Below are 26,509 nucleotides of genomic sequence, written 5' to 3'. Positions count from 1 at the left end.
CCTAAAACTGCTGTAGAGAAAGGTAACATCAGGGAAAAAAAAGAAGATGAAGTAAAAAAGGCATTAATATTCATCTCAGATGACTGAAAAAGGCCATCTTCGTTCAGTTGATTTGAAGTTACTTCAGTTACTATGGCACTCTTATAAAGGCCTGCACCCTGCAGACAGAGAATTAAAACTCTACTGAATGCCGTGTTCCAACGGATGTGCTCTAATGTGGTTAAGAGTGTCCTGGGGAGGCCTCAGTATATATGCAAACAAGTGTTACCTTGATGTATATCGTGGATACCTGTTAGGCAAGAGATTCCCAGAATTCTTTTATCACACACTCTGAGACGATTGCCCAGGGATCTGTAAACACATGCTCTGCAAGCCAACTGCTGGTCAGGGCTAAGACGACAGGCTGATGTTGGGTCTATTGTGGACCCTTGAGTCCCCTCCTTTAGCAGGATGTCCAACTAAGGGGTGAAAACCTGGATCATGTATGAATGTGGAGAAGTTCTGAAGTCTGTGAACTCCCCTTGCTCGTCACTCAGGGAATCCTAAGGAGCCTCCAGGGAGCCTAGGGGTCTGAGGAGCGGTGATGACCTTTAGCACCTGGCAAGGGACCCAGGAGGGGGAAGGCCTCCACCCCTCCCCTTCAGGTAGGTTATGGTCGGGGTCCCAGGGTCAGCTGTATCTTGTCTCGGGGGTCCCCACAGCTGTGCTGAGCTCTTGAGGTGCTGTTACAGGGTTTCAAATCCTAATGGGAAGCGGGATGGGAGGTCCCATGTTCGGGGCTATCTGTTTTCAGCACAGCAATGTCAGGAGACGTAACTGAAGCTCAAGTGGCCTACAGTGCAAGGCCAGGGCAGGACCTTAGTTAGAAGCCTGTGGACAACTTCAGGCCTGACGGGAAACTCCAGAGGCAGGAGCGGAGGCCTCTGAAGCCTCGACTGTGACTCAGGGTCTGACGGCACTGAGGGGAGTGCTTGTCATCTGGCATTTTCATCAGAGTCCACAGCCTTTTTAGTTTTTTTGAGGGAACTATTCCAGGTGGGCCATTTTACAAGTAATAGCTTAAATGGGCTCAAATGTATTTCAACATTTTTTATGTTCTGATGTCCTCAGAAGAGATGTCATTAATGTCACGTCACTCATGCTCATGGCACAAGGTAGATGCGGGCCAGACCCTGCCTGCAGAGACCATGTGCAGTGGCAATGGCGCTGAGATTCTCTGAGGGTGACCAGGTAAAGGTAGCCATGCCCCCTCAGAGGTGAAGGCCAAGTGTGCTGAGAGGCTGCTGAAATAGACACTGAACAGAAAAGACTTAGCCAAATCCGTGAGGGCAGGATATTTAGCAGCTGCTGAGTGGATGTAGTCAGCCAGTCAGTCACTGGATCAGATCTTCCTTTCTCTCAAGCAGCACTGAAATGCCTTCAAAAAGGAGCCTGGTCTGGGTGTTCATTGTGGTTGGAGGGTGGGACTGGGGCAAAAATTCCTGCCCAAAGCCAGGAGCTTGTGTGGCTGGAATCTCTTGTCATCTCTAGAGCGGAGGACCCAGACTTCTCATCAGGTTGGGGCACAAAGGGAAGAGGAAGGTGTTAAAAAGAAACAGTAGACCCCTATAGGAAAGCTATGACAAACCCAGAAACTGTATTAAAAAGCAGAGATATCACTTTGCCAAAAAATGTCTGTATAGTCAAAAGCTATGGCTTTTCCAGTAAGTAGTATGGATGTGAGAACTGGACCACAAAGAAGGCTGAGTGCCAAAGAATCTCCCCCAGGAATGTCATCTTAAATTAGTCTGAGCTTATTTTTGCTTTTAATTTTCTGGCCAGCGCCAATGAGGTAATCAGCCATAGAGGTTTTTATTATCCCTCAAAGCAAGATAATTCACTGTTTTCCATAGCCCTTTGCCTTCTACCCATCCAAGCCTTCCATTTGGACACCTCTCCACTCCCTAGATGCAATGCTGTCTGATTCAATCACTTAATAAAACCAATTAAACCTTTAAAATGTATTCAATTGTATTTTTGTTATTTAACAGATCAGTGGGGCTTAAACTGAAACAAACAGCAAAAAAAAGTCTGACTACTCATGACAAAGACAAAGGTGGGAAAGAAAATTATGCATTTGCAATTGCTTCTTTTTTGATAAAGAAACATCAAATCAAGATGCTCAAGAAATGGACTTCCCTGGTGGTCCAGTGGTTAAAACTCTGCCTTCCAGCACAAGGGGTGTGGGTTCAATCAGTGGGGGAACTAAGATTCCACATGCCACACAGTGTGGCCAGAAATTAAACTTGTGAAGAAAAAAATTTCACTAAAGCCTTAAAATGACCTACACTGGTTATTTGGGAGAGGCTGAAGCAAGACCACTTGAGGGGCCAGGATGCCCTGGCATGAGTCTACTTTTGACAGTCTTATCTTACAGATTTTTGCTAACCTTCCTATGATGATTTAAAATTAACTGAGTAATAGGCATATACCCTATCTTTATATTTAATAGCCTTTACTTTAATTAACTTACCTTTGCTTTGAACTTTTTAAGTTTAGTTTTTATTTATCTACAGAGGAAACCCTTCTAAGATTTACTCCTTTAAATGCTAACCCTTGTAAAAGTTTAAACCATAAAAAATGAAAAGTTTCAAATCTCCTTTTAACAAAAATAACAAGGGGGCATCATAGCTGCTTATAGCTCACTCTGGGGGCTTTTTCAGAAATAAGTAACAGGTAACATGAGGAATCTGCATCTAATCCATTAAATATACTAGGATTTTCAGTGATTTATGTACATTTTGAATAGTACATGAATTCATTTGCTTCAGCAGTACTGGAACACTTAAAATTTCAAAGTTCTCTAAGGATAAGCACATACAAAAAACTGACCTACAAATGTAAAAGCCGCCTAAGAACTCAAATACACCCATCTCGTATCTTGAGGATCTCTTGCCTAAAAGGAAAGAATATTCTGTTTAGTTCCAGAGTTTTTTGTCTTACTCCCACTGTCTGTCAACATACACTGAAAGCTTGAGAATCATAAATACTATACACTCAATATTAAATAATGTCACAGACTATGACAGGAAACTAAAGAATTACAACAGGGCCTTCCCTGGTGATCCAGTGGTTAAGGCTTCACCTTCCAGTGCAGGGGGTAGAGGTTCAATCCCTGATCTGGTAGCTGAGATCCCACATGCCTCTGGGGTAAAAAACCAAAACATGAAACAAGCAATGTAACAAATTCAATGAAGTCTTTAAAAATGGTCCACACCAAAAAAATCTTTAAAAAAACCCTGCAACATTCAATATATAAATGTATACAAGGAAAGAAATGCCAATATTTGAATCAGTGAGATTAGCAGCCTATTTCCCTATAATTGAAAAGAAACTCAGATTCCCAGGCTTGAGGTCCAGATCTCCCACTGTGGGAATACAACCCCTAGAGTGTGTCAGAGCTGACTCATTAGGAAAGACTGTGATGCTGGGAAAGATTGAAGGCAGGAGGAGAAGGGGACGACAGAGGATGAGATGGTTGGATGGCATCACCGACCCGATGGACATGAGTTTGAGCAAGCTCCAGGAGATGGTAAAGGAGAGGGAAACTTGGCATACTGCAGTCCATGGGGTCACAAAGAGTCAGACACGACTGAGCGACTGAACTGAGAGTGTGTGTCAGTGGTGAGGGTCAGCCCCCTGAACAGCCACAGAAATGAACTCTGGAGGCTCCAACAAATGCTCCCTCTCCAGGCTTCAATTCTTACAAGTTAGAAAACTCTTTGCTAGATTCAACGTAAAGTTCTAACTTAAATGAACTCGCCAATTTATAAACTCTTGTCCGAGGAGACACAATTCCTGACCTTCACATACTTTCTCAACACACTCAATTTACTCTTGAGTAGTTCGTATGTACAGTTACAGTGCAAAGTTCAACCGGGCAATCAACAGTTAGGGTCTCAGGGTGTCACTCCATATCCCCGACCGTCACAAGTGCATCCCCCACCTTTCCAGGGCTGCATCTTCTCTCACTATAAAGGCTCCTTCCATGGTTGGTGAAAGCAGGTAGGACACTTGCAGGGGAAGGCTCCCCAGATAGAACAGCTGGTCCTCTGAGTACTTCCCTTTGCAGGCTCAAGTGGGCCTTAGCTTAGAAATACTGACCACAGGTCTGGGCTCCCCACTGTCATTGCCATGAACTCCATTGACATTTTAAATGACACATACCCAGTCTTTGAATAATCCAAAAGAACCATTCAACTCAGTATTTATGTGTAAAGAAGGGAGGAAAACTGTAAGGCATTTTTTTCTATTTCAAGAACAAAACACAATTATCTATTCGTTTCAGAAAGTAAATGTCAGCCAATTATCATTTCCATGGCAAGAAACTGTAAATAATAATTGAAGAAAAGAAGAAAAACAGATCTTGAATGTTACTTACAGTCAGTTATGTGACAAAAAAAGAAAAAATGTAACTAATGGAATGGCATAATGGAGTATTTTTTCTGAAATTCACCTCTTTCTTCCCCTTTGGAAATATTTTATACTTTCTTTCAAGATCTATTGATTACATACATTTACAGTTACTAAAGATGGAGACTCAGGACTTCCCTGGTGGTCCAGTGGTTAGGACTGCGCTCTCACTGCTTGAGGACCCGGGTTCCATCCTTGGTCGTGGAACTAGATCCCACATGCTGCAACTAGGACCCATACATAAGGTCACAAACTCAGGGAGGGACAAGGCTGACCTGGAACTATGATGAAAAGACCGATTACCCAGGAGTCTCCCAAGAGGACCCTCCACCCAAAGGGTTTAAACAAAATAGGATGTCTGTGGCTGGGAAAGCTTGTGGGGCGGAGTAAGGAGGGGACGGCACAAGACTTAAATACAGTATAGTTCCCGGTGGTTAATCTCTGGTTTCTTCTCGTGGAAAACAAACACAGACAAAAAACTAATCTTTAAAGAGTCATTCATGGCTCTGCGGATTAATAATAAACAATTTAAAATACTGCGTAGCCTGAAATGCACCACAGAGGGCAAGTAGTGAATAATGAAGCTATAAACTGAAAAGGGGAAGATGGCGTTTGGGAATATAGGGAAAGATCTGGAAATTTAGGCATTTGTTTCCTGCCTTGAGAAGAGCTAGAGTAGGGAGACAGGGTCGTGGATTTGTGTCACTGTTCTTCATACATTTGAAAAGTGAGGGGAAATAGAGTTCCCCCACCTCGGGGAGAAAGAAGGGACCCCATAGACCACTGCTCCTCTAATGCAGGAACCCCAAATACTGAGTCACGACTGTCCCGTTACAACCCTCTCCGTGGACACCACACAACCTGGAGCAGACACAGCCGCAGCGGTGAGCAGAGAGGCCGCCCCGGGTCCCAGCTGCCCGCTGAGTCCGTGCACTGCGTGCCGCGCTCGGGGTGGGTGGACTCGGGTCCGCGGGTCCGAAGTTGACCAAGGGGAGGCCCGGGTCCCACCACGGCCATATCCAGCAGGTCCCTCAGCCCCCGTCTTCCAACACCCGGCTCCCCAGCTCACCATTTTTTTGGTTTCTTGGCTTCCCAGTCGTCCACTCTACGACTGCGGCGGCAAGCGCAAGTCACAGTGGCAGTGGATGCCGCGGAGCCACCGGAGCCTTTTAAGGACACGGAGAGGGGATCTGCTGCGCTGCGGGAGCGAATGGGAACCAGCACGCAGTCCACGCCACCCACGCCCGACACTGGAGCGTCGCCTACAGGCGCTCACACGTACGTAACCGGCGACTCCCCTGATTGGACAGCTCGCACGGCCCCGCCCTGCCGTGCCTGAGTGACAGCAGGCCGGAGGTCACGTCTTTGCTTGGACCTTGACTTGGTGATGGACAGGGAGGCCTGGCGTGCTGTGATTCATGGGGTCGCGGAGAGTCGGACACGACTGAGCGACTGAACTGAACTGACCTGGAAGGGATGCCGGAACTGTCCCCTCCGTGGTCACTGCATTGAACCAGATGGCCGCGAGGCCCTCACGGAACTGTGACACTTCTTCCCAAAAAGGGACACTGAGAAGTGGCCTCACCATTTGTAATAATGAGTCTTGCCCCATTTTTGATCTTTGACTATTTGCTGTGAGAGAGACCCATCCTTCCCTACCTACCCTCCCTCGTTTGGAGACTGAAAAGCCCCCTCACTCCACCCCATCCTCGGGGGCACTTGGCTCAAGTGGGAGGGTGAACCCCACAATCCTAGACCAGCCATGAAGCTTCATGGCATGTGTGAAACAGAGACCGAGAAACCACCGAAAGACCTTTTCAATGTAATTTCTTTCATACTTACTCGTTGCAAGGTCTAAGGAGGCAAAACTGAAAGAACATTGCAGAGTGAAAAATAAAAGATGGTGAAGGTATGGAAGAATAAACAGAGAATCACAACCGCCATCATGTAAGGGGCAGGTTGGTGATGAATGAGCCATGGGAAGGTTGGGGACCCTCTCACCAATGCCCACAGGTCATTTATGAATTTTCATGAAGGTTATGGTGGCAGATCACATACAGCCTTTCTTAGCACCTTGTACAGATTTGGGGCACAAAGGGAAGAAGGGGTAAGACTTTAACGCTGTCAACTGGCACATGATAGAAAATATATATCCTCGTCTCTGACCCTCGTTCCTGGCACAGGGCTACTAAAACCCTTGTAAATTCCTAAGTGAGGGATTTCCCTGGTGGTCCAGTGGCTAAGACTCCCCACTCCTAATGCAGGGGGCCTGATTTGATCCCTGGTCAGAGACCTAGATCCTGCATACTGCAACTAAGACCCAGTACAGCCAAATAAATAAATAATTTTTAAAAATTCCTAAGGGATAAGAGCACTAGGACCATTTCTCGTTCTACTGAAGTGACTCTGGGTAGGCTCCTGGGTGGCTGCTGAGTGAGGGGCCGGTCACCGGAAAGACCAAGTCATGATCAGGAACTTGGAATTTTCAGCCCAACACCCTCATCCTCCAGAAAGGGGAGAGGGGCTGAGAATGAAGTTAACAATTAATCACGTCTACGTGAGGAAGCCTCCATAAATCCCAGTGGTATGGGGGGGTTCAGAGGGCTTCCAGGTTGGTGGTCCATTTACATGGAGGGTGATGCACCCCAGCTCCAAGGGATTCTCTCAGACTTCACCCTATATATCACTTTACCTGTATCACTTATCATGTCCTTTAATAAACCGGTAAATGTATTAATAACTTCAGTATGTCTCTGAGTTCTGTGAGCTGCTCTTGCAAACAGAACCCAAGGAGGGGCCTGTGAGAACTTCTGATTGGTAGCCATGTCAGACAGAAGTTGTGAGTAATCTGGGGACCTACTCCTTGTGACTGGCATCTGAAATTGTGTGGGGGGGAGGCAGTGCTGACAGTTTTGCGAGACTTAGCTCTTAACCTGTAGAACCTGATGCTGTCCCCGGGCAGATAGTGTTAGGAGTGAGTTAAGTTGTAGGACACCCCACTGGTGTCACAGAATTACTTATTGTGGGGGAAAAAACCTTCACATATTTGGTGACTGGAAGTGTCAGGACTGAAGAGTTCTGGGTAAAAGTAAAGGAGGTGCCCAGGTATGAAGAACTGGGTTTTCTCCACTCAGGAAGAAGATATCAGCAGTCAAACATTAAAAATGGAGTTAGAGACCTCTGATCAGCAGATAAGGAGCTTAAAAGGTTACAGTCCCATCCTCAACAAACAGACTTTTTATAAAAAGCAAAGAAACTTAAAAATCAATGACTCTTCTTATATCTATCAAAGGACTGAGGTCACAGGGCGAAGTACTGTCTCCAAAATTGGAAAGAGACTGAAAAATAGCCATTTTGAAATATGCCTACAATATTCTGCTCTTCTTAACAAGTCTTATCCTCAAAAGAATGTGTTTCAACTTAGAGAATGAATTTATAGTTGCTGGGGGGAAAAACAGGGAGAAGGGATAGTTAGGGAGTTTAGGGTGGATATATACACACTTCTATATTTAAAATGGATAACCAATGAGGACCTGCTGTATAGCACAAGGAACTCTGCTCAGTATTATGTGGCAGCCTGGATGGGAGGGGAGTTTGAGTGATAATGGATACATGTACATGTATGGGTGAGTCCCTTTGCTGTTCACCTAAAACTATCACAACATTGTTTATTAATCAGTTATACCCCAATACAAAATAAAAATTAAAAAAAAAAGAATCTATTTCATTAGAGGCTAACCAACTGGGATCCTACCAATATCAGAGGATAGTGCTATGGTGGGAGGCAAAGAGTCAATTGGACTCCCCACTAGTCTTTCTGCTGACCTCTTAGCAAACACATGGTATATTTTCCAAAACAACTCCAATTCTCCAACACCAACTGGGTGTCCTGGAGTGCAATTCAAGTCTGACACAAACTAACCAGAATTAACATCAGATTCCACAGTTTATGGGTTGAATCCTATGACAGTACCCACCATCAGATGCCAGCCGCAAAGTGGGCAGGGGCTGGGCTAAACACATTTCTGCCTGACCCACCACCAATTTAGAGGTTCCCTGGACAACACATCTTTGTAAATTGTCTAGAGCAGCTATCAGAATGAAGACAAGCACTACTTATTATTACCAGTTTACTTGATTTTTTAAAACTTTTTATTTTGTATTGGGGTTGTTGTTTAGTCACTAAATCGTGTCTGACCCTTTTGTGACCCCATGGACTGCAGCCCACCAGGCTCCTCTGTCCATGGGATTTTCCAGGAGAAAATACTGGAATGGGCTGCCATTTCCTTCTCCAGGGGATCTTCCTGACCTAGGGATTGGACCTGTGTCTCCTGCATTGGCAGGCAGGCTCTCAGTGGAGCCACCTGGGAAGCCCCTCTATTGGGGTATTTATGGTTGAGACAGTGCGTGTGTGCTCTGTCATTTCTGACTCTTTTATCAGGAACAGCCACGTGGAAAGGGTGCCCAGGGCAAAGTGGTGGGGGTGGGGGTGGCAGGGAGCTTCCATGTTATCTCCACACATGACAGCTTCCTGGCTCACTGATGGGTTCACCAAGTCAGATCTCTCTGAATCCTGAGCTTTAGGGGTTTCCACAGAGTTTTCTTATGTCAACCACTGGAGAAGGACTCAATCTCCAGCACCTCCTTCCCCTCTGGAGGCTGGGAACTGGGCTGAAAGTTCTTCCTGGTCACCTGGTGACCAAACCCCTACCCTGAAGCCATCCAGGGGCTTGGAAACAGTTGCCTCATTACAACATAAGATGCTCTTATCACTGATAAAGGTGGTATGGTTAGATAGCCTCACTGACTCAATGGATATGGATCTGAGCAAACTCCCAGAGGTAGTGGAGGACTGGAGCCTGGTGTGCTACAGTCCATGGGGTCACAGAGAGTCAGAAACGACTTAGTAACTAAAAACAACATCACCAGTATCACTCAGGGTCCAAGGGCCTTGGGAAATCTTTGCTAAGAACTGTGGACAAAGACCAAACATTTTTCTTATCACACCAGAGAAGGCCAGAGCCCAGGGACACAGGCTCATTAAAATACTGAGACCAGATCATGGGATGATAAAACTTTCCTCTTAGCCACAATGAACTGCTACATCAGAAGACATATGTTTAATCACAGTAGGGAACTTGGAAACAATGGTATGTTCCAGAACTTATTTAGAAGTCTTTGCAGCCATGAAATTAAAAGACGCTTGCTCCTTGGAAGGAAAGTTATGACCAACCTTGATAGTATATTAAAAAGCAGAGACATTACTTTGCCAACCAAGGTCCGTCTAGTCAAGGCAATGGTTTTTCCTGTGGTCATGTATGGATGTGAGAGTTGGACTGTGAAGAAGGCTGATCGCCGAAGAATCGATGCTTTTGAACTGTGGTGTCGGAGAAGACTCTTGAGAGTCCCTTATACTGCAAGGAGATCCAACCAGTCCATTCTAAAGGAGATCAATCCTGGATGTTCATTGGAGGGACTGATGCTAAAGCTGAAACTGCAATACTTTGGCCACCTCATGCGACGATTTGACTCACTGGAAAAGACTCTGATGCTGGGAAAGGTTGGGGGCGGGAGGAGAAGGGGACGACGGAGAATGAGATGGCTGGATGGTCTCACCGACTCTGTGGACATGAGTTTGAGTGAACTCCAGGAGTTGGTGATGGACAGGGAGGCCTGGCGTGCTGTGATTCATGGGGTCGCGGAGAGTCGGACACGACTGAGTGACTGAACTGAACTGAACTGAAAGGGCTGCAAGGCAGGATACCTGGGTTTGATCCCTTGGGTGGGAAGATCCCCTGGAGGAGGGCATGGCAACCCACTCTGGTATTCTAGTCTGGAGAATCCCATGGACAGAGGAGCATGGAGAGCTACAGTCCATGGGGTTGCAAAGAGTCAGACCAACTAAGTGACTAACACAGTACCCCCAAGGAAGATAGAGGAGACAAAAGCAAGGACAACTGAGGATATTTTACGTCTGACAGCGACAACAAATAGTCAATAGAACTTAAGTTTAGTCAAATAAACATCAAACCTGACATTAAAGGCCTATTTACCTCAGTTCCGTCTCACAGTACAACCTGTCCAGTATCTGCCAAAAAAATTCAAAGGAACAAGAAAAGATTAAAAAAACACATCTTCAGGAGATAGTTTAGACAGCTCTTTATAGGAAAATGCCCTCAGCAGGACGTCCCTTTCCTTGTCATTTCAACAAAGCTATAATGGAACTAACTTTTAAATGAGGCACCTCCATGCCCTACTCATATCCCACCCAAGCACACCTTTCCAATATTTAATCACACAAAACCTTGACTAGTTTGTCAGTTCTTTCTATAAATCAAAGAAGCAGGTCAAGAGGGAGGGGATGTATATATACTTACAGCTGATTCATGTTGCTCAGCAGAAACCAACACAACATTGTAAAGCAATTATCCTCCAATTAAAAATAAAATTTTAAAAAAGTAGAAATGAATAAATAGAATAAGAAGTTAACAGATGACCATATATCATCCCTAGATTCCCCTTCAGGAACCTCACAAACTGTGTGACCAAGTTGTGTGATTTACGTCTAGAGGGAGAACACAAGTCAATGAGACAGCATGTACTGGGGAAAAGGGACAATTCTGATCCCCAACCGTTGCAGGGAAAAGCCAACTCTGACTCTATGATGGAAATGGTTTCTTTGACTTGATTTCCCTTGCTACTGTTACTATAATCATACATAATGGCCTGCTTCAAAGGACCCTGCCCCTTTGTATGCATGGATTAGTTGCTCAGTTGTGGCTGATACTTTGCGACCCAATGGACTGTAGCCCACCAGAATCATCTGTCCATGGGATTCTCCAGGCAAGAATACTGGAGTTGATTGCTATTTCCTCCTCCAGGGGATCTTCCAGACCCAGAGATTGAACCCAGGTCTCCCACATTGTAGGAGGATTCTCTATCAACTGAGCTACCAGGAAGTCCGACTGTTAAACTATAGTGGCTTGTGTTTAGTTAACAGGTATATAATCTCAATCTGCCCACCTGTGAATGGCTACAACGAAAAGAAAAGATTAACACACCCCTTCCCAAGGCTGGACCTTCCCAGAGATGTTTTGCAAGACTTGTTCAGTCGCTCAGTTGTGTCCGACTCTTTGCAACTCCATGGACTGCAGCATGCCAGGGTTCTCTTTCACCATCTCTCAGAGCTTGCTCACACTCATGTCTATTGAGATGGTGATGCCATCCAGCCATCTCATTCTCTGTCGTCCCCTTCTCCTCTTGCCCTCAATCCTTCCCAGCATCAGGGTCTTTTCCAGTGAGTCAGCTCTTCACATCAGGTGGCCAAAGTATTGGAGATTCTGCTTCAGCATCAGTCCTTCCAATGAACACCCAGGACTGATCTCCTTTAGGATGGACTGGTTGGATCTCCTTGCAGTCCAAGGGGCTCTCAAGAGTCTTCTCCAACACCACAGTTCAAAAGCATCAATTCTTCAGTGCTCAGCTTTCTTTATGGTCCAACGCACATCCATGACTACTGGAAAAACCATAGCTTTGACTATACAGACCTTTGTCGGTAAAGTAATGTCTCTGCTTTTTAATATGCTGTCTAGGTTGGTCATAGCTTTTCTTCCAAGAAACAAGTGTCTTTTAATTTCACGTCTACAGTTACCATCTGCATTGATTTTCAGTTCAGTTCAGTCGCTCAGTCATGTCCGACACTTTGCAACCTCATGAATCGCAGCATGCGAGGCCTCCCTGTCCATCACCAATTCCCGGAGTTCACTCAAACTCATGTCCATCGAGTCGGTGACGCCATCCAGCCATCTCATCCTCTGTCGTTCCCTTCTCCTCCTGCGCCCAATCCCTCCCAGCATCAGAGTCTTTTCCAGTGAGTCAATTCTTCGCATGAGGTGGCCAAAGTATTGGAGTTTCAGCTTTAGCATCAGTCCTTCCAATGAACACCTAGGACTGATCTCCTTTAGAATGGACTGGTTGGATCTCCTTGCAGTCCAAGGGACCCTCAAGAGTCTTCTCCAACACCACAGTTCAAAAGCATCAATTCTTTGGTGCTCAGCTTTCTTCACAGTCCAACTCTCACATCCATACATGACCACAGGAAAAACCATTGCCTTGACTAGACGGACCTTCGTTGGTGAAGTAATGTCTCTGCTTTTTAATATGCTATCTAGGTTGGTCATAACTTTCCTTCCAAGGAGTAAGCGTCTTTTCATTTCATGGCTGCAATCAGCATCTGCAGTGATTTTGGAGCCCAAAAAAATAAAGTCTGACACTGTTTCCACTGTTTCCCCATCTATTTCCCATGAAGTGATGGGACCAGATGCCATGATCTTAGTTTTCTGAATGTTGAGCTTTAAGCCAACTTTTTCACTCTCCTCTTTCACTTTCATCAAGAGGCTTTTTAGTTCCTCTTCGCTTTGTGCCATAAGGGTGGTGTCATCTGCATATCTGAGGTTATTGATATTTCTCCCAGCAATCTTGATTCCAGCTTGTGCTTCTTCCAGCCCAGTGTTCCTCATGATGTACTCTGCATATAAGTTAAATAAGCAGGGTGACAATATACAGCCTTGATGTACTCCTTTCCCTATTTGGAAGGTCCGTTGTTCCATGTCCAGTTTTAACTGTTGCTTCCTGATCTGCATACAGGTTTCTCAAGAGGCAGGTCAGGTGGTCTGGTATGCCCATCTCTTTCAGAATTTCCACAATTTATTGTGATCCACACAGTCAAAGGTTTTGGCATAGTCAATAAAGCAGAAATAGATGTTTTTCTGGAACTCTCTTGCTTTTTCCATGATCCAGCGGATGTTGGCAATTTGATCTCTGGTGCCTCTGCCTTTTCTAAACCGTGCTTGAACATTTGGAAGTTCACGGTTCACGTATTGCTGAAGTCTGGCTTGGAGAATTTTGAGCATGACTTTACTAGCGTGTGAGATGAGTGCAATTGTGTGGTAGTTTGAACATTCTTTGGCATTGTCTTTCTTTGGGATTGGAATGAAGACTGACCTTTTCCAGTCCTGTGGCCACTGCTGAGTTTTCCAAATTTGCTGACATATTGAGTGCAGCACTTTCACAGCATCATCTTTCAGGATTTGAAATAGCTCAGCTGGAATTTTATCACCTCCACTAGCTTTGTTCATAGTGATGCTTTCTAAGGCCCACTTGAGTTCACATTCCAGGATGTCTGGCTCTAGGTGAATGATCACACCATCATGATTATCTGGATCTTTTTTGCACAGTTCTTCTGTGCATTGATTTTGGAGCCCTCCAAAATAAAGTCTGTCACTGTTTCCATTGTTTCCCCATCTATTTGCCATGAAGTGCTGGGACTGAATGCACGATCTCAGGTTTTTGAGTGCTGAGTTTTAAGCCAATTTTTTCACCCTCTTCTTTCACTTTCATCAAGAGGCTCTTTAGTTCTTTGCTTTCTGCCATAAGGGTGGTGTCATCTGCATTTCTGAGGTTATTGATATTTCTCCCAGCAATCTTGATTCCAGCTTGTGCTTCTTCCAGTCCAGCATTTCACATGATGTACTCTGTATATAAGTTGAATACACTTTTGACGTACTCCTTTCCCAATTTGGAACCAGTCCATTGTTCCATGTCTGGTTCTAACTGTTGTTTTTTGACCTGCATACAGGTTTCTCAGGAGGAAGGTAAGGTGGTCTGGTATTCCCATCTCTTAAAGAATTTTCCAGTTTATGGTGGTCCACACAGTCAAAGGCTTTAGCATAGTCAATGAAGCAGAAGTAGATGTTTTTCTGGAACTCTCTTGCTTTTTCCATGATCCAGTGGATGATCTGGTTCCTCTGCCTTTTCTAAAACCAGCTTGAACATCTGGAAGTTCACGGTTCACATATTGCTGAAGCCTGGCTTAGAGAATTTTGAGCATTACTTTACCAGCATGTGGGATAAGTGCAATTGTGTGGTGATTTGAGCATTCTTTGGCATTACTTTTCTTTGGGATTGGAATGAAAATTGACCTTTTCCAGTCCTGTGCCACTGCTGAGTTTTCCAAATTTGCTGGCATGTTAAGTGCAGCACTTTCACAGCTGCAGGGAACATCAACAAAAGACATGGGCTTCCCTTGTAGCGTCGGTAAAGAATCTGCCTGCAATTCAGGAGACTGGGTTCTATTCCTGGGTCGGGAAGATCCCTTGGAGAAGGAAATGGCAACCCACTCCAGTATTCTTGCTGGAGAATCCCATGGACAGAGGAGCCTGGCAGGCTACAGTACATGAGGTTGCAAGAAAAGACATAATATACGCATCATGGAAATCCCATAAGGAGAAGAGAGGCAGAATAGTAGAAAGCTTATTTAAAGAAATAATGATTGGAACTTCCTTGGTGGTCCAGCAGTTAAGAACTCTGAGCTCCCCACGCAAGGGCCCTGGTTCAGTTGCTGGTCAGGGAACTAGATCCTGCATGCCAAAGCTAAAGAGCCTACATGCTGTAACTAAAGATCCCACAAACCACAACTAGGACCTAGCACAGCCAAAAGAAAAAGTATTACAATTTTTTTAAAAAGATGAAAACATTATATGATCACCTCAATAGATACAGAAACAGAATTAGACAAAATTTAACATCCTTTCATGATAAAAACTCAACAAATTAGGTACAGAACGAATACACTTCAACATGATAAAAGTCACACAAAACAAGCCTACAAGTAACATTGAACTAAATGGTGAAAAGTGACCTCTTCCAAAACTATGATACCTAGAAAGGGACTGGAGGAGGGGAGGGAGTCTTCTCCTATAGGAAGGCTGAGCCAGAGGCTCAGGTTTGGCTTTATTGTATTTCAAGAGGGTCTTATTAGCAGGGGCGTCCCTGGAGGCTCAGTGGTGAAGAATCTGCCTGCCAATACAGGGGACATGGGTTTGATACCTGGTCCTAGAAGATCCCATGTGCCACGGAGCAGCTAAGCCCATGCTCCTCAATACTGAGCCTGCATTCTAGAGCCTGTGCTCTGCAACAAGAGAAGCCACCACAATGAGAAGCCCGTGCACTATAAGAGAGAGTAGCCCCTGCTTGCCACAACTAGAGAAAAGCTTGCCCAGCAACAAAGACCCAGCACAGCCCCAAATAAATAAATAAACTCTGTTAAAAAAAAAAAAGAATATGTTGCCTTCAAACATCAGAACAACCTAGAAGTTGCTGTGGGTGCAGAGAGGGACAATTGTTATTTTTTCATAGTGTCAGGGAGGAAGAAGCTCCTTGTTTATTTACCACATAGTTTTCAGGAATTTAACCAAGGGGTCAGGGCCTTACTTATGGATGGGCTAATGACCCATGCCTTTTCATGAGCAACTTTTTTCGGTATCTGCGATGTCCTGAATGTCAAATTAACTTCCTCAGAGAAGAATGTCATCAATGTCGTATCATACCTGTGCTCCTAGAGCAAGGTGGATGCAGCTCACATCCTGCCTGCAGAGACCATGTGCACTGGCAATGGTGCTGAGGTTCCCAAAGCTAACTGGGTCAAGGTGTATCACATCCCTTCAGAGGTGAGGGCCAAGTGCAGCAAAGACGCTGTTGAAATAGGCATCAAACACAACAAATTTATCTGAATCTGTGAGAGCAGGGTATCTGCCAGCTGTTGACTGGATGGAGTCAGTAATTTCCACAACGTTGGGGACTGAGTACAGAGGTTCATTTGGTGTGACCACAACCTCAAGTATTTGATAATCCACTGTGAGGTGTCATTCAGTCCTTTTCAGTTTTAAGAACAGGCCAAATTCAGCTGTGAAAAGGAGAAGTACAGGGAGTAATCACCTCTTTGCTAAATAATTTTTGTGGGGAATCCCCGGTGGCCCAGTGGTTAAGAATCTGTGTTTCCACTTCAGGGGGCACGGGTTTGATCCTTGGGTGAGGAACTAACATCTTGTGTGCTATGTGGTGCAACCAAAAAAATAATTTCTTTTGTAATGGTCTTCAATCCTTCAAGGCCCTGTTTAATTTTCACTGGCACATGTTATGTAATTTAGGCTTCCTCAGTGGCTCAGCAGAGAAACAATCTCCCTGCAATGCAGGAGATGCAGGAGATTCAGGTTCAATCCCTGGGTTGGGAAGATCCCCTGGAAAAAGAAATGGCAACCCACTCCAGTATTCTTGCCTGAAAAATCCCATGGACAGAGGAGCCTGGCAGGCTACAGTCCATGGGGTCACAAAGAGTCGGATACAACTGAGCAATTGAGCATGAGCACATAATGTAATTTACCGAGGGGGGTAGACCATGGGGTCCTATTTTGTCAAGTCAATTTGGAATTAGCAAAAAGTATTTAATTTTAATTTGTGAATCACTGGTCCAGAGCTTTCCTGTTCACTATAGAATACTTCAGGAAATTCAATCCTATGACCATGGGGAATTTAGGCAAGAGAAGAGTTGGCTGACAATCATTAAAGTAAGATATGCCTATTCAGTAATTCCTCTAAGATTATGGGGAGTTCCTTGCTTAAGTTTGTTGTTGTTGTTTAGTCACTCAGTTGTGTCTGACTCTTTTTCGACCCCATGGACTGTAGCCTGCCATGCTGCTCTGTCCATGGAATTTTCTAGGCAAGAATACTGGAGTGGCTTGCCATTTCCTTTTCCAGGGGATCTTCCCTACAGGGACTGAACCCGCATCTCCTCCATTGGCATGCGGATTCTTTATCAATGAGCCACCAAGGAAAGCCCTGCTTAAGTTTACTGGTATTCTAATATAATTGGAAACTCAGCACTGATTATTTGCATGAAGGTCTGTGAATCAATGCAACACAGGAGATGACCAAATTAATTCAGAAGCTCTGCTGTAGGGGCCCAGAAACCAAAAAGTACCCCTTTATCATTTGGGTTGTTTAAAGTCTTTGAGTGTATTTTAGATTTCCAGTTGGGTCCAACTGTGGTCGCTTGTTTCTGTGAGCCTTGTTTCCATCCCTGTGTTGTCTTTTCAGTCACTGAACATACTCCAGGGGGGACAGTGACCTCTCCACTGTGGTATTTACAAGATTTTCCCTCCTGAGGGCCTCACGTATGTGCTAGCAGGAATAGCGGTCTCGTTCATGACACCTGTTGCTGTGTAGGGTTAAGGCCCCCAGGTTTAAAGTCAGTTTGAACTAAGCCCTTGGCTGTGCTACAGCATGTTACCCATGTAACTCTGAGGGTCAGGAGCTTTGCTGCAGCAGAGGCAGGGGCAGAGAAACTTAAGAGTAACTTAAGGGTGCTAGTGAACCCTCTGTGTTAGGGGAGTACGGTTTTAGCCTGCCAACTACTGTCTGCTGCCTTTCCCCTTCTCTTCTCTCTCTCTTTCAAATTTTTGGCCACATTGGTGCCAGTGGTAAAGAAACCCCCTGCCAATGCAGGAGATGCAAGAGACAGGGTTCAATCCCGGGTGTGGGAAGATTCCCCTGGAGGAGGGCATGGCAACCCACTCCAGTATTCTTGCCTGGAGAATCCCATGGACAGGGGAGCCTGGTGGGCTACAGTCCACAGTGTCCCAAAGAGTCAGACATGACTGAAGCAACTTAGCATGGTACAGTATGTGGGATCTTAGTTCCCCAACCAGGAACTGATCCTGCACCTGCTGCCGTGGAAGCTGGGAGTCTTAACCACTGGACCACTTGGGAATTCCCTCTCTCTTTTCAAATGACTGTTCTTTCAGGAGCAACACTCCTTGAAAGCACCTCCTGTACAGTGCAAAGTCCCTCTCTCCCGCCTCTCACTGGGGTATATCAGGGCCAGCCAGCCCCGTCTCTGTCACAGCTTCACTCTAACACACGGATAGATCCCGGCAAAGATACCGACCCAGGACTAATTCGATGAGAGCCCGATTCCATTCTTCGTTGTTGTTTAGTTGCTAAGTTGTGTCCGACTCTTTTGCAATCGCCATTTCCACCGGATTTCCCAGGCAAGGATACTGGACTTGGTTGCCATTTCCTTCTTCAGGGGAGCTTCCCAACTCAGGGATCAAACCCAAGTCTCCTGCATTGGTAGGTGAGTTCTGGCAGCCACCAGGGAAGCCCAATGCCATACTACTGCTCCCCAAAGCCAAGGAATTGAAACTGCCACTCTCATCTGCTGAACCTAAAATTGAGGCCTGGTAGGGTCAACAATGGAAAACAGGTCAGCATGGCTGCCAGCACAAGCTCACCAGCACTGAGCAGCCCACAGCACCAGCTGCCATCAAAAAGCAGAGCAGGTGAGCAAGTCAGAGCAAGAGAAGGCAGACCTCCAGGGGTGGATCGTGCCTGGCCATGCTGCTCATGGTGCCAACTGTCATTGTCACCTCCAGCGGTCTGGTTCCCACGTTGAGACTGATGCTGGTGTATCAAGCAAACACACATACTCAAGGTAGGAAAAGGTCTATGACTGGGACTTCCCTGGTGGTTCAGTGGTTAAGACTCTGTGCTCCCAATGCAGGGGGCACAGGTTAGATCCGTGGTCAGGGAACTAAGATCTTGCATGCCATACGGCGAGGCCAAAAAAACACAACACATATAAAGAAAGCCGGATTCCCCTGACGGTCCAGTGGTTAGGAATCCGCCTGCCAATGCAGGGGACATGGGTTCAATCCCTGATTTGGGAAGATTCCATATGCACAGGACCACAACTACTGAGCCCACGACCCCTAGAGCCTGTGCTCTGCAACTAGAGAAGCCACCACAATGAGAAGCCTGCACACAGCAACTAGATAGTAGCCCCCACTCGCTGCACCTAGAGAAAGCCTGCATGCAGCTATGAAGACCCAGTGTAGCTGAAAATAAATAAATATTTAAAAAGCCAATAACCCACATAATTGAGGTCTTAGGGGGTAGATAGGACTGGCCTTTCAAGCAGCACTGAAATGGCTTCAGCAAGCAAGGAAAGGGGCCCTGGCCTGGGTTTTGAACATGGCTAGGGGGTGTTAGAGAAAAAAACCACTCATTGACAGAAACAGGATAAAGTGCATTTCATCCAGAACCATTGGGACAGGTATGGAGACTGCTGGGCTGAGATTTCACAGCAGGTGAGAAATGAGACTGTGCTCAGCTCTGAACACAGCATGTCCAAGTGGGAAATCATGGCAAGAGAGCAAGGTTTGGGGTCAGTGGACAGAAACTTACTTGAAGGAAAAACAGGGATTAGTGGGTCTGGATACACTGACCTCACAGGATTCTTACTGAAGTCAGGTCAGGGTGAGCACACATCACCTGAGAGGCGGTGGTGGGGCACAGGAACCCAATTGGATACAGAAAATGATCAGATATGAGGAACTGCGGAGCTCTGGGTTAACTGGCTTATTAGTGGGGTTTCTGGACTTGCTAAGGAACTACTTATTAGCTAAAACTGGATTTCGCAAGGAACTATACAGATAGGCCCAGGGTAAGGTTCAGGGTCAGACTATTCTTTGGACAAGAAAAGAATCTTGGGGGTGGGGCCAGGATAAGGGTTCTGCACACAGACAGGGGCTTGTATGGCTGGAGCATGAAGCTAATGCCAGAGGACTACAGACTTTGTCATCAGCTTGTCCAGGGGTAGACACAGCAGGAAGAGAGATGGGTAAGGCGTAAGCTGTCAGCAAACCTCAAAGAAATGTGGAGTCTGCAGAGACACAGAGAACAGACCTGTGTTTGCCAAGAGGGAGGGGCTGTGGGGAAGAGAGGGATTGGGAGTCTGGGATTAGCAGATGCAAACTATTATACATAGCCGTGGTCCCCAACCTTTTTGGCACCAGAGACTGATTCTGTGGGAGACAATTTTTCCATGCACTCGGGAGGTGCTGAGGGGATGGTTTTGGGATGACTCAAGCCCACTGCATTTATTGTACACTTTTCTATTATCACTACATCAGCTTCACCTCAGATCTTCAGGTCCTTGATATATAGAATGGCTAAACAATAAAGTTCTACTATATTAACACAGGGAAATATATTCCATATCCTGGGATAAACCATAGTGAAAAAGAATATATATATATATTCTATGTATATATAACTGAGTCACTTAGCTGTACAGCAGAAATTAACAACATTGTAAATCAACTATATTTCAATAAATTTTTAAAAATATGATGGAGTCTGACCACTCATTACAAGGACAAATGTGGGTAAGAAAAATATGCATTCACAATAGCTTGTTCTTTTTTTTTTTTTTATTTTTTTTTTCACAATAGCTTGTTCTTATGTAAAGAAACACTAACAGGAAGCTCAAGAAATGATCAGAACTGTGTATCTGCAGTGGCTGGAGTAACAGAGCTGGAGGGGGCCAGGACAGGTGGGCAGTGACTTTGCTTAAGTTAGGCTTTGTATCTCACAGGTTTATTGAAAATAAGCAGAAAAAAATATATACACTATGTTTTACTACTTCATCATGGGGTCGCAGAGAGTCGGACACTACTGAGCGACTGAACTGAACTGAACCTGTCTTTAATTTTAACTTTGTATCAAACCAGTCAATCCTAAAGGAAATCAACCCTGAATATTCATTGGAAGGAGTGTTGCTGAAGCTGAAGCTCTAATACTTTGGCCAGCTGATGCAAAGAGCTGACTCACTGGAAAAGACCCTGATGCTGGGAAAGATTGAGGGCAAAAGTAGAAGAGGAGGATGAGATGTTGAGATAGCCTCACTGACTCAGTAGATGTGAGCAAACTCCGGGAGATGGTGAAGGACAAGGAAGCCTGGTGTGCTACAGTGCAAGGGGTCAGAAAAAGTCAGACACAACTTAGGGACTAAACAATAACAATACATAGGAAACCACAGCCATTCCTTTAAACGCTAATGGCTACAAAAGTATAAACCATACAGAATGAAAATTTCCACATCCTTGCTAACTAAAAGGTTAAGGTGCATTCCAGTTTGCACTTTCTCTGTATCTCTCATCGAGGAGGGGGAAGAAGTATTTTCAGGAATAAATACAACTTTATAATACAACAAGGGTTTGGGTTTAGTTCTTTAAACACAGTAGAATTTTCAAAGATTGATGTAAGCTTTTATTTAAAATTTATTTTTAAGTGAAAGATAACAGCTTTAGTATATTGTATTGGTTTCTGCCATACATCAACATGAATCAACCCTAGGTATAAAAATGTCCTCTCCTTCTTTAATCTCTCTCCCTGACGTAAGCTTTGATTAACTGTCCTCACATCAGTGAAGAGAGAAATTCCATTGCTTTCGCTTTTTTTTCCTCAGGCTACACTGCATGGCTCGTAGGATCTTAGTTCCCCAAGCAGGGACTGAACTCCCGCCTGGGCAGTGAAAGCTCCTAACCACTGGTCCACCAGGAAATCCCCCGCTATAGCTTTTTAAATTTTAATATACTCTAAGTATAAGTGCTAAAGCTGAAACTGCAATACTTTGGCCACCTCATGCGATGAGCTGACTCACTGGAAAAAAGACTCTGATGCTAGGAAAGGTTGGGGGTGGGAGGAGAAGGGGACGACAGAGAATGAGATGGCTGGATGGCATCACAGACTCTGTGGACATGAGTTTGAGTGAACTCCGGGAGTTGGTGATGGACAGGGAGGCCTGGCCTGCTGTGATTCATGGGGTCGCGGAGAGTCGGACACGACTGAGCGACTGAACTGAACTGAAGTATTAGTCACTCAGTCGAGTCTAACTCTTTGTGACCCCATGGACTGTAGCCTGCCAGGCTCCTCTGTCCATGGAGTTCTCCAGCCAAGAATACTGGAGTGGGTTGCCATTTCCTTCTCCAGGGGATCTTCCCAACCCAGGGATTGAACCCAGGTCTCCTGCATTGGAGGGAGACTCTATTGACTGAGCCATCAGGGAATCCTGCAATATACTCTAAAGACGGGCACACTGATGTAAAAGAAAATGCATACCTGAAAATGTAAGCACATTCATCTCACATCTTGAGCTTCTCTTCCCTAAAAGGAACAAAGATTCTATTTAGTTCCACTACTGTCTTGCCTTACTGACATCATCTCTCTCAATCAACTCTGTTTTTTTAAAGCCCAAGAAACTAAAAATGTTATTTCCCACACAGGGAATTAATTACAAAGTGTTAAAGGAAGTTAGAGCCAAATGACTGCACTGTTTAATGGAGAGAGGAATCCAAGGGAAAAAAACCACAAACGCTGGAATCAGCACAGATAAGCAGCCTGAGCCCTACAGGACAGACGGAGCCACACTCAGAAAATTTAATACATGCCAGGCTCTCCTGGGGGGCTTCCCAGGTGGCAGTGGTGGTAAAGAACCTGCCTGCCAATGCAGACGACATTAGAGACTCAGGTTCAATCCCTAGGTCTGGAAGATCCCTTGAAGGAGGGCGTGGCAATCCACTCCAGTATTCTTGCCTAGAGCACAGACAGAGGAGCGTGGCGGGCTACATTCCACAGAGTTGCTGAGTCAGACACAATTGAAACGACTGAGCAAGCACGCATGCACACAGGTTCTCCTGATTAAGACAGAACTGCTCGACCAGGTCAGCCCCTGGTGAAGGAGGGTAGGGCACTGGAGCAGCCACAGGAATGAACCCTGGGAGTGCCAGATGCTCTACTCTCCTTAGGGAATAAAGGGACCACTCCCTCTCTCAGGCATCTGTTACCCCAGTGAGAAAACTCAGCAGAATTCAATTTAAGGTTGTGACTCAAATGAACTCCCAAAGTTGTGACCCCTAACCCAGGACGTGGGGATTCCCAGGTGGCTCAGTGGTAAAGAATCTGCCTGCTGATGCAGGAGATGTAGGAGACCCGGGTTCGTTCCCTGGGTTGGGAAGATTGCGTGGAGGACAAAATGGCACCCCACTCCAGTATTCTTGCCAAGAGAATCCCATGGACAGAGGAGCCTGGCGGGCTACAGTCCATGGGGTTGCAAAGAGTCAGACATGACTGAGTTACTGAGCAAGAATGAAGGAACCCAACCCAGGACTCAGAACTCCTGACTGTCACAAACTTTCTCAATGTAGACAAATTATACTTTGAGCACAGCTACACTGTGAATGCAAAACTCCAACCCATGACTTGAAACATGTCTGGGGGGACCATGTGAACAACTTCAAAAGGGAGTCACCACATCCTCTCTCCCCACAAACCCCTTGCACCATGTGCACTTGTATCCCCAGCTTTCCAGGGCTCTGTCTCAGCTTAAGGGCTCCTTCCATTGTGGGTGTGAGCTGTGATTCCAGCAAATACACAAACCTGGTGTTTATGTAGAAAGGAGGGAAGAAAATAGAAGGCAATGGCAAGCCACTCCAGTATTCTTGCCTAGAAAATCCCATGGATGGAGGAGCCTGGTGGGCTGCAGTCCCTGGGGTCACTAAGGGTCGGACACGACTGAGCGACTTCACTTTCACTTTTCACTTTCACACATTGGAGAAGGAAATGGCAGCCCACTCCAGTGTTCTTGCCTGGAGAATCCCAGGGACGGGGGACCCTGGTGGGCTTCTGTCTATGGGGTCACACAGAGTCGGACACGACTGAAGTGATACAGCAGCAGTAGGTTAACAAGAAACCCATAAGTATCTACTACTCTCGGAAAATGTGAATTATTATTTCCATGGCAAGAAATTGTTTTATAAACAAGTAATTGGGGAAAGGATAAATTAGGAGTTTGGGATTAAAATATACACACTTCTATATATAAAACAGATAATCAACAAGGGCCTACTGTACAACTTAGGGAACTATACTCAATTTTGATAACCCATAATGGAAAAGGATCTAAAAAATTATATGCATACATGCGTATATACATATGTGCATGTATATATATGACTGAATCACTTTACTGTATACCTGAAACACACTGTCAATCAACTATATTTCAATAATCTTATTTATCTAGAACATTTTACTTTACCTTATTTTTATTAATTTTTATTGGCGTATAATTGCTTTGCAATATTGGGTTAGTTTCTACTGTACAGCAAGGTGAATCAGTTATACAAATACACATATCCTCTCTTTTTTAGATTTTCTTCCCATTTAGGGTACCACAGAGTACTGAGGGGAGTTCCCTATGGCATACAGTAGACTCTGATCAGTTATTTTATAGATAGTAGTGTAAAGATGTCAACCCCAATCTCCCAATTCATCCCTCAACTCATTTCAATAAAAAATTGTACTTGAACACCTCAAGCCTAAGTCCCGGAATTGCATTTGAACCCCCTCAAAAAAACCCCAAAACTGATAGAAAAAAAACCCCAAACAAAAACAGACTTCAGAAAATTACTACACCTGTTCCAGGGAGGAAGAAAAAGAGAAACAAGAATTTTTAATACAGCCAATGTAACAGAAAAACATTTTCTTTTTTCTGAAGTTCACCTATTCCTTGGCTCTCTGGAAATATTTTATACTATCTTTCCATCTCCACTGGTTACATAAATTTTAACTTTTGAATAATTGAGGCTCACATAAATGAATAAATCTTTCCAGGGTGACAGACCAGAGGAGGGGAGGGGTAATGCTGACAGGTAAGAATATCCAGGAACATTTCCAAAGGGGAAAATCCCCCGAAAAGACTTCCCATAGGACGTCTGCACCCAGGACAGATCCTGGGAGTAGAAGCACAAGGATTTCATACAACGTGGTTCCAGGTGGTTATCCTCAGCTTTCCTCTAATGTTAAATATACACAGCAAATATAACTGTTCAAAAGAGAGCCACCCGCAACTCTGCAGAGAAAGAATAGACAATTAAAATATGACGTCTGTTTGAAATACACCACGAAGGACAAATAGTTGATAAAGATGCTGTGAACTGAAGATAGAGAGTTGGCTTTAGGAATGTGAGAGGGATCTTGGAAATTTAGGGATTTACTGCCAGTCGTAGGAAGAGTTAATCTGGGGAGACAGAGTTCAGGATTTGAAACTCTGCTCTCCAAACTTGGAAAACTCAGGAGAAAACGGGCCCCCCTTGGGTAGAAAGAAGGGACTGGAGAATCCCATAGACCGAAACTCCTCCCCCGCACAAGCCACGGAGAACAAATCACGATGGTTCCCTGATGACCCTCCCCGGGGTCACCACACATTCTGGAGGAGACGTGGGGCTGTGCGGGTAAAGCTGCCCAGAGAGGCTCCGGGCTTAAAGTTACCGCCTGCAGGGGCCGGACGGGAAGCCCTAAGTCCCGGCTGCCGGCCCCACCCCCACGCTGGGAGCCGGAGCGGAAGGAGGTTGAGAGGCGCCCCCAGGTGGACTCGAGGCAACAAACCCCGGAGTGGACCGCACGGGAGGCGGTCCCGCCGAGGCCGACTGTCTCTCATCATCCCTGTCCCGCCTCCCGGTACCGAGACACCTCGCCCAGCACACTCACCACTTCACGCCTTCTGGGGTTCTCCGGCGTCATTCCTTAGACTCACGCGGCCTCTGCAGCTCACAGCGGTAATGAAGTTGCAGCGAATTAACCTGAGCTGCTTCAACGCTGGTGAGACTCCACGCAGAGCGTGCCAGGAGCGACCACTCGGTCTGCAGGACGTGGCCCCACCTACCTTCCCCTGCTTCGCTCCTGATTGGACAGTTCGAAGGCAACGCCCCCTTTTCCCGAGTAATAATTGGTCCAGATGCCACGTGGCTGAGCAGAATCAGCTTCCGCAGGTGGGTGGAAACCTACCCGCCTCCAGGGATTTTTGTTTTTAAACCACTCTTGTTACTTGTCCTAGAGGGACAGTGGCAACTTCCTCAGATACTTCAGGACGTGGGGACACCGGTGTGCACAAGGAATTCCAGAATCAGATTCCAGAAGAACCAACGTTCTTGTTCAAAGCAAGAGCAGGCCAACTGGAAAAAGAGGGTCTGAGGTCCTCCATCAGGAAAATAGTTCGCACAGACTGCGAAGCCACTGATGATACTATGACACGCGATTTCAAACACACTGAAAAATATCCTCACCGTGTGTAATAAACCTTCTGGCTCCATTTTTATCTTTATTGACAGCGTCGAGGTGTACACCCATCCCTTTTCCCCGCTCCATACATGTGGTATTTTAGCTAAAGAATCCCATGGCCTCCCAAGCACTTGTCTGGTGGGAAGTTTGAACCCTGCAGCCCTGGCCTGGGAAAATGGACTCTTCTCCCATCAACCAGAAGTTGTGCGATGTGTTCAATAATACTCTCAAGTATACATGTTACGTGAGAAGGAAATTT

General features: G+C 45.5%; 1 protein-coding gene across 6 annotated transcripts in view; it reads right to left on the bottom strand.

The window, feature by feature from the left end:
• Positions 1-25,917, bottom strand: part of LOC129558298 (uncharacterized) — a 43,041-nt gene extending 17,124 nt beyond the window's left edge. For 3 of the 6 annotated variants that reach the window (XM_088839036.1, XM_055429332.2, XM_088839037.1), the window contains exons 1-3: positions 25,681-25,917; positions 22,252-22,296; positions 10,506-10,540 (exon numbers count right to left, since the gene is read on the bottom strand). Coding sequence is in view for 3 of the 6 variants with exons in the window: in XM_055429327.2 (XP_055285302.1) it covers positions 25,681-25,713 (33 nt within the window). In the remaining 3 variants the exon portion in view is untranslated. Of the gene's footprint in view, positions 1-5,521; positions 6,496-10,505; positions 10,541-22,251; positions 22,297-25,680 lie in introns of those variants that run through there. The other 3 variants (XM_055429328.2, XM_055429327.2, XM_055429330.2) reach the window with 3 other exon arrangements.
• Positions 25,918-26,509: the final 592 nt, after the last annotated feature.

This window comes from Moschus berezovskii, chromosome 8 (assembly GCF_049115385.1).
Source record: "Moschus berezovskii isolate FMDL1 chromosome 8, NW_MosBer_1.0, whole genome shotgun sequence".
NCBI lineage: Eukaryota > Metazoa > Chordata > Mammalia > Artiodactyla > Moschidae > Moschus > Moschus berezovskii.
This window is presented reverse-complemented; position numbering and strand designations above follow the sequence as displayed.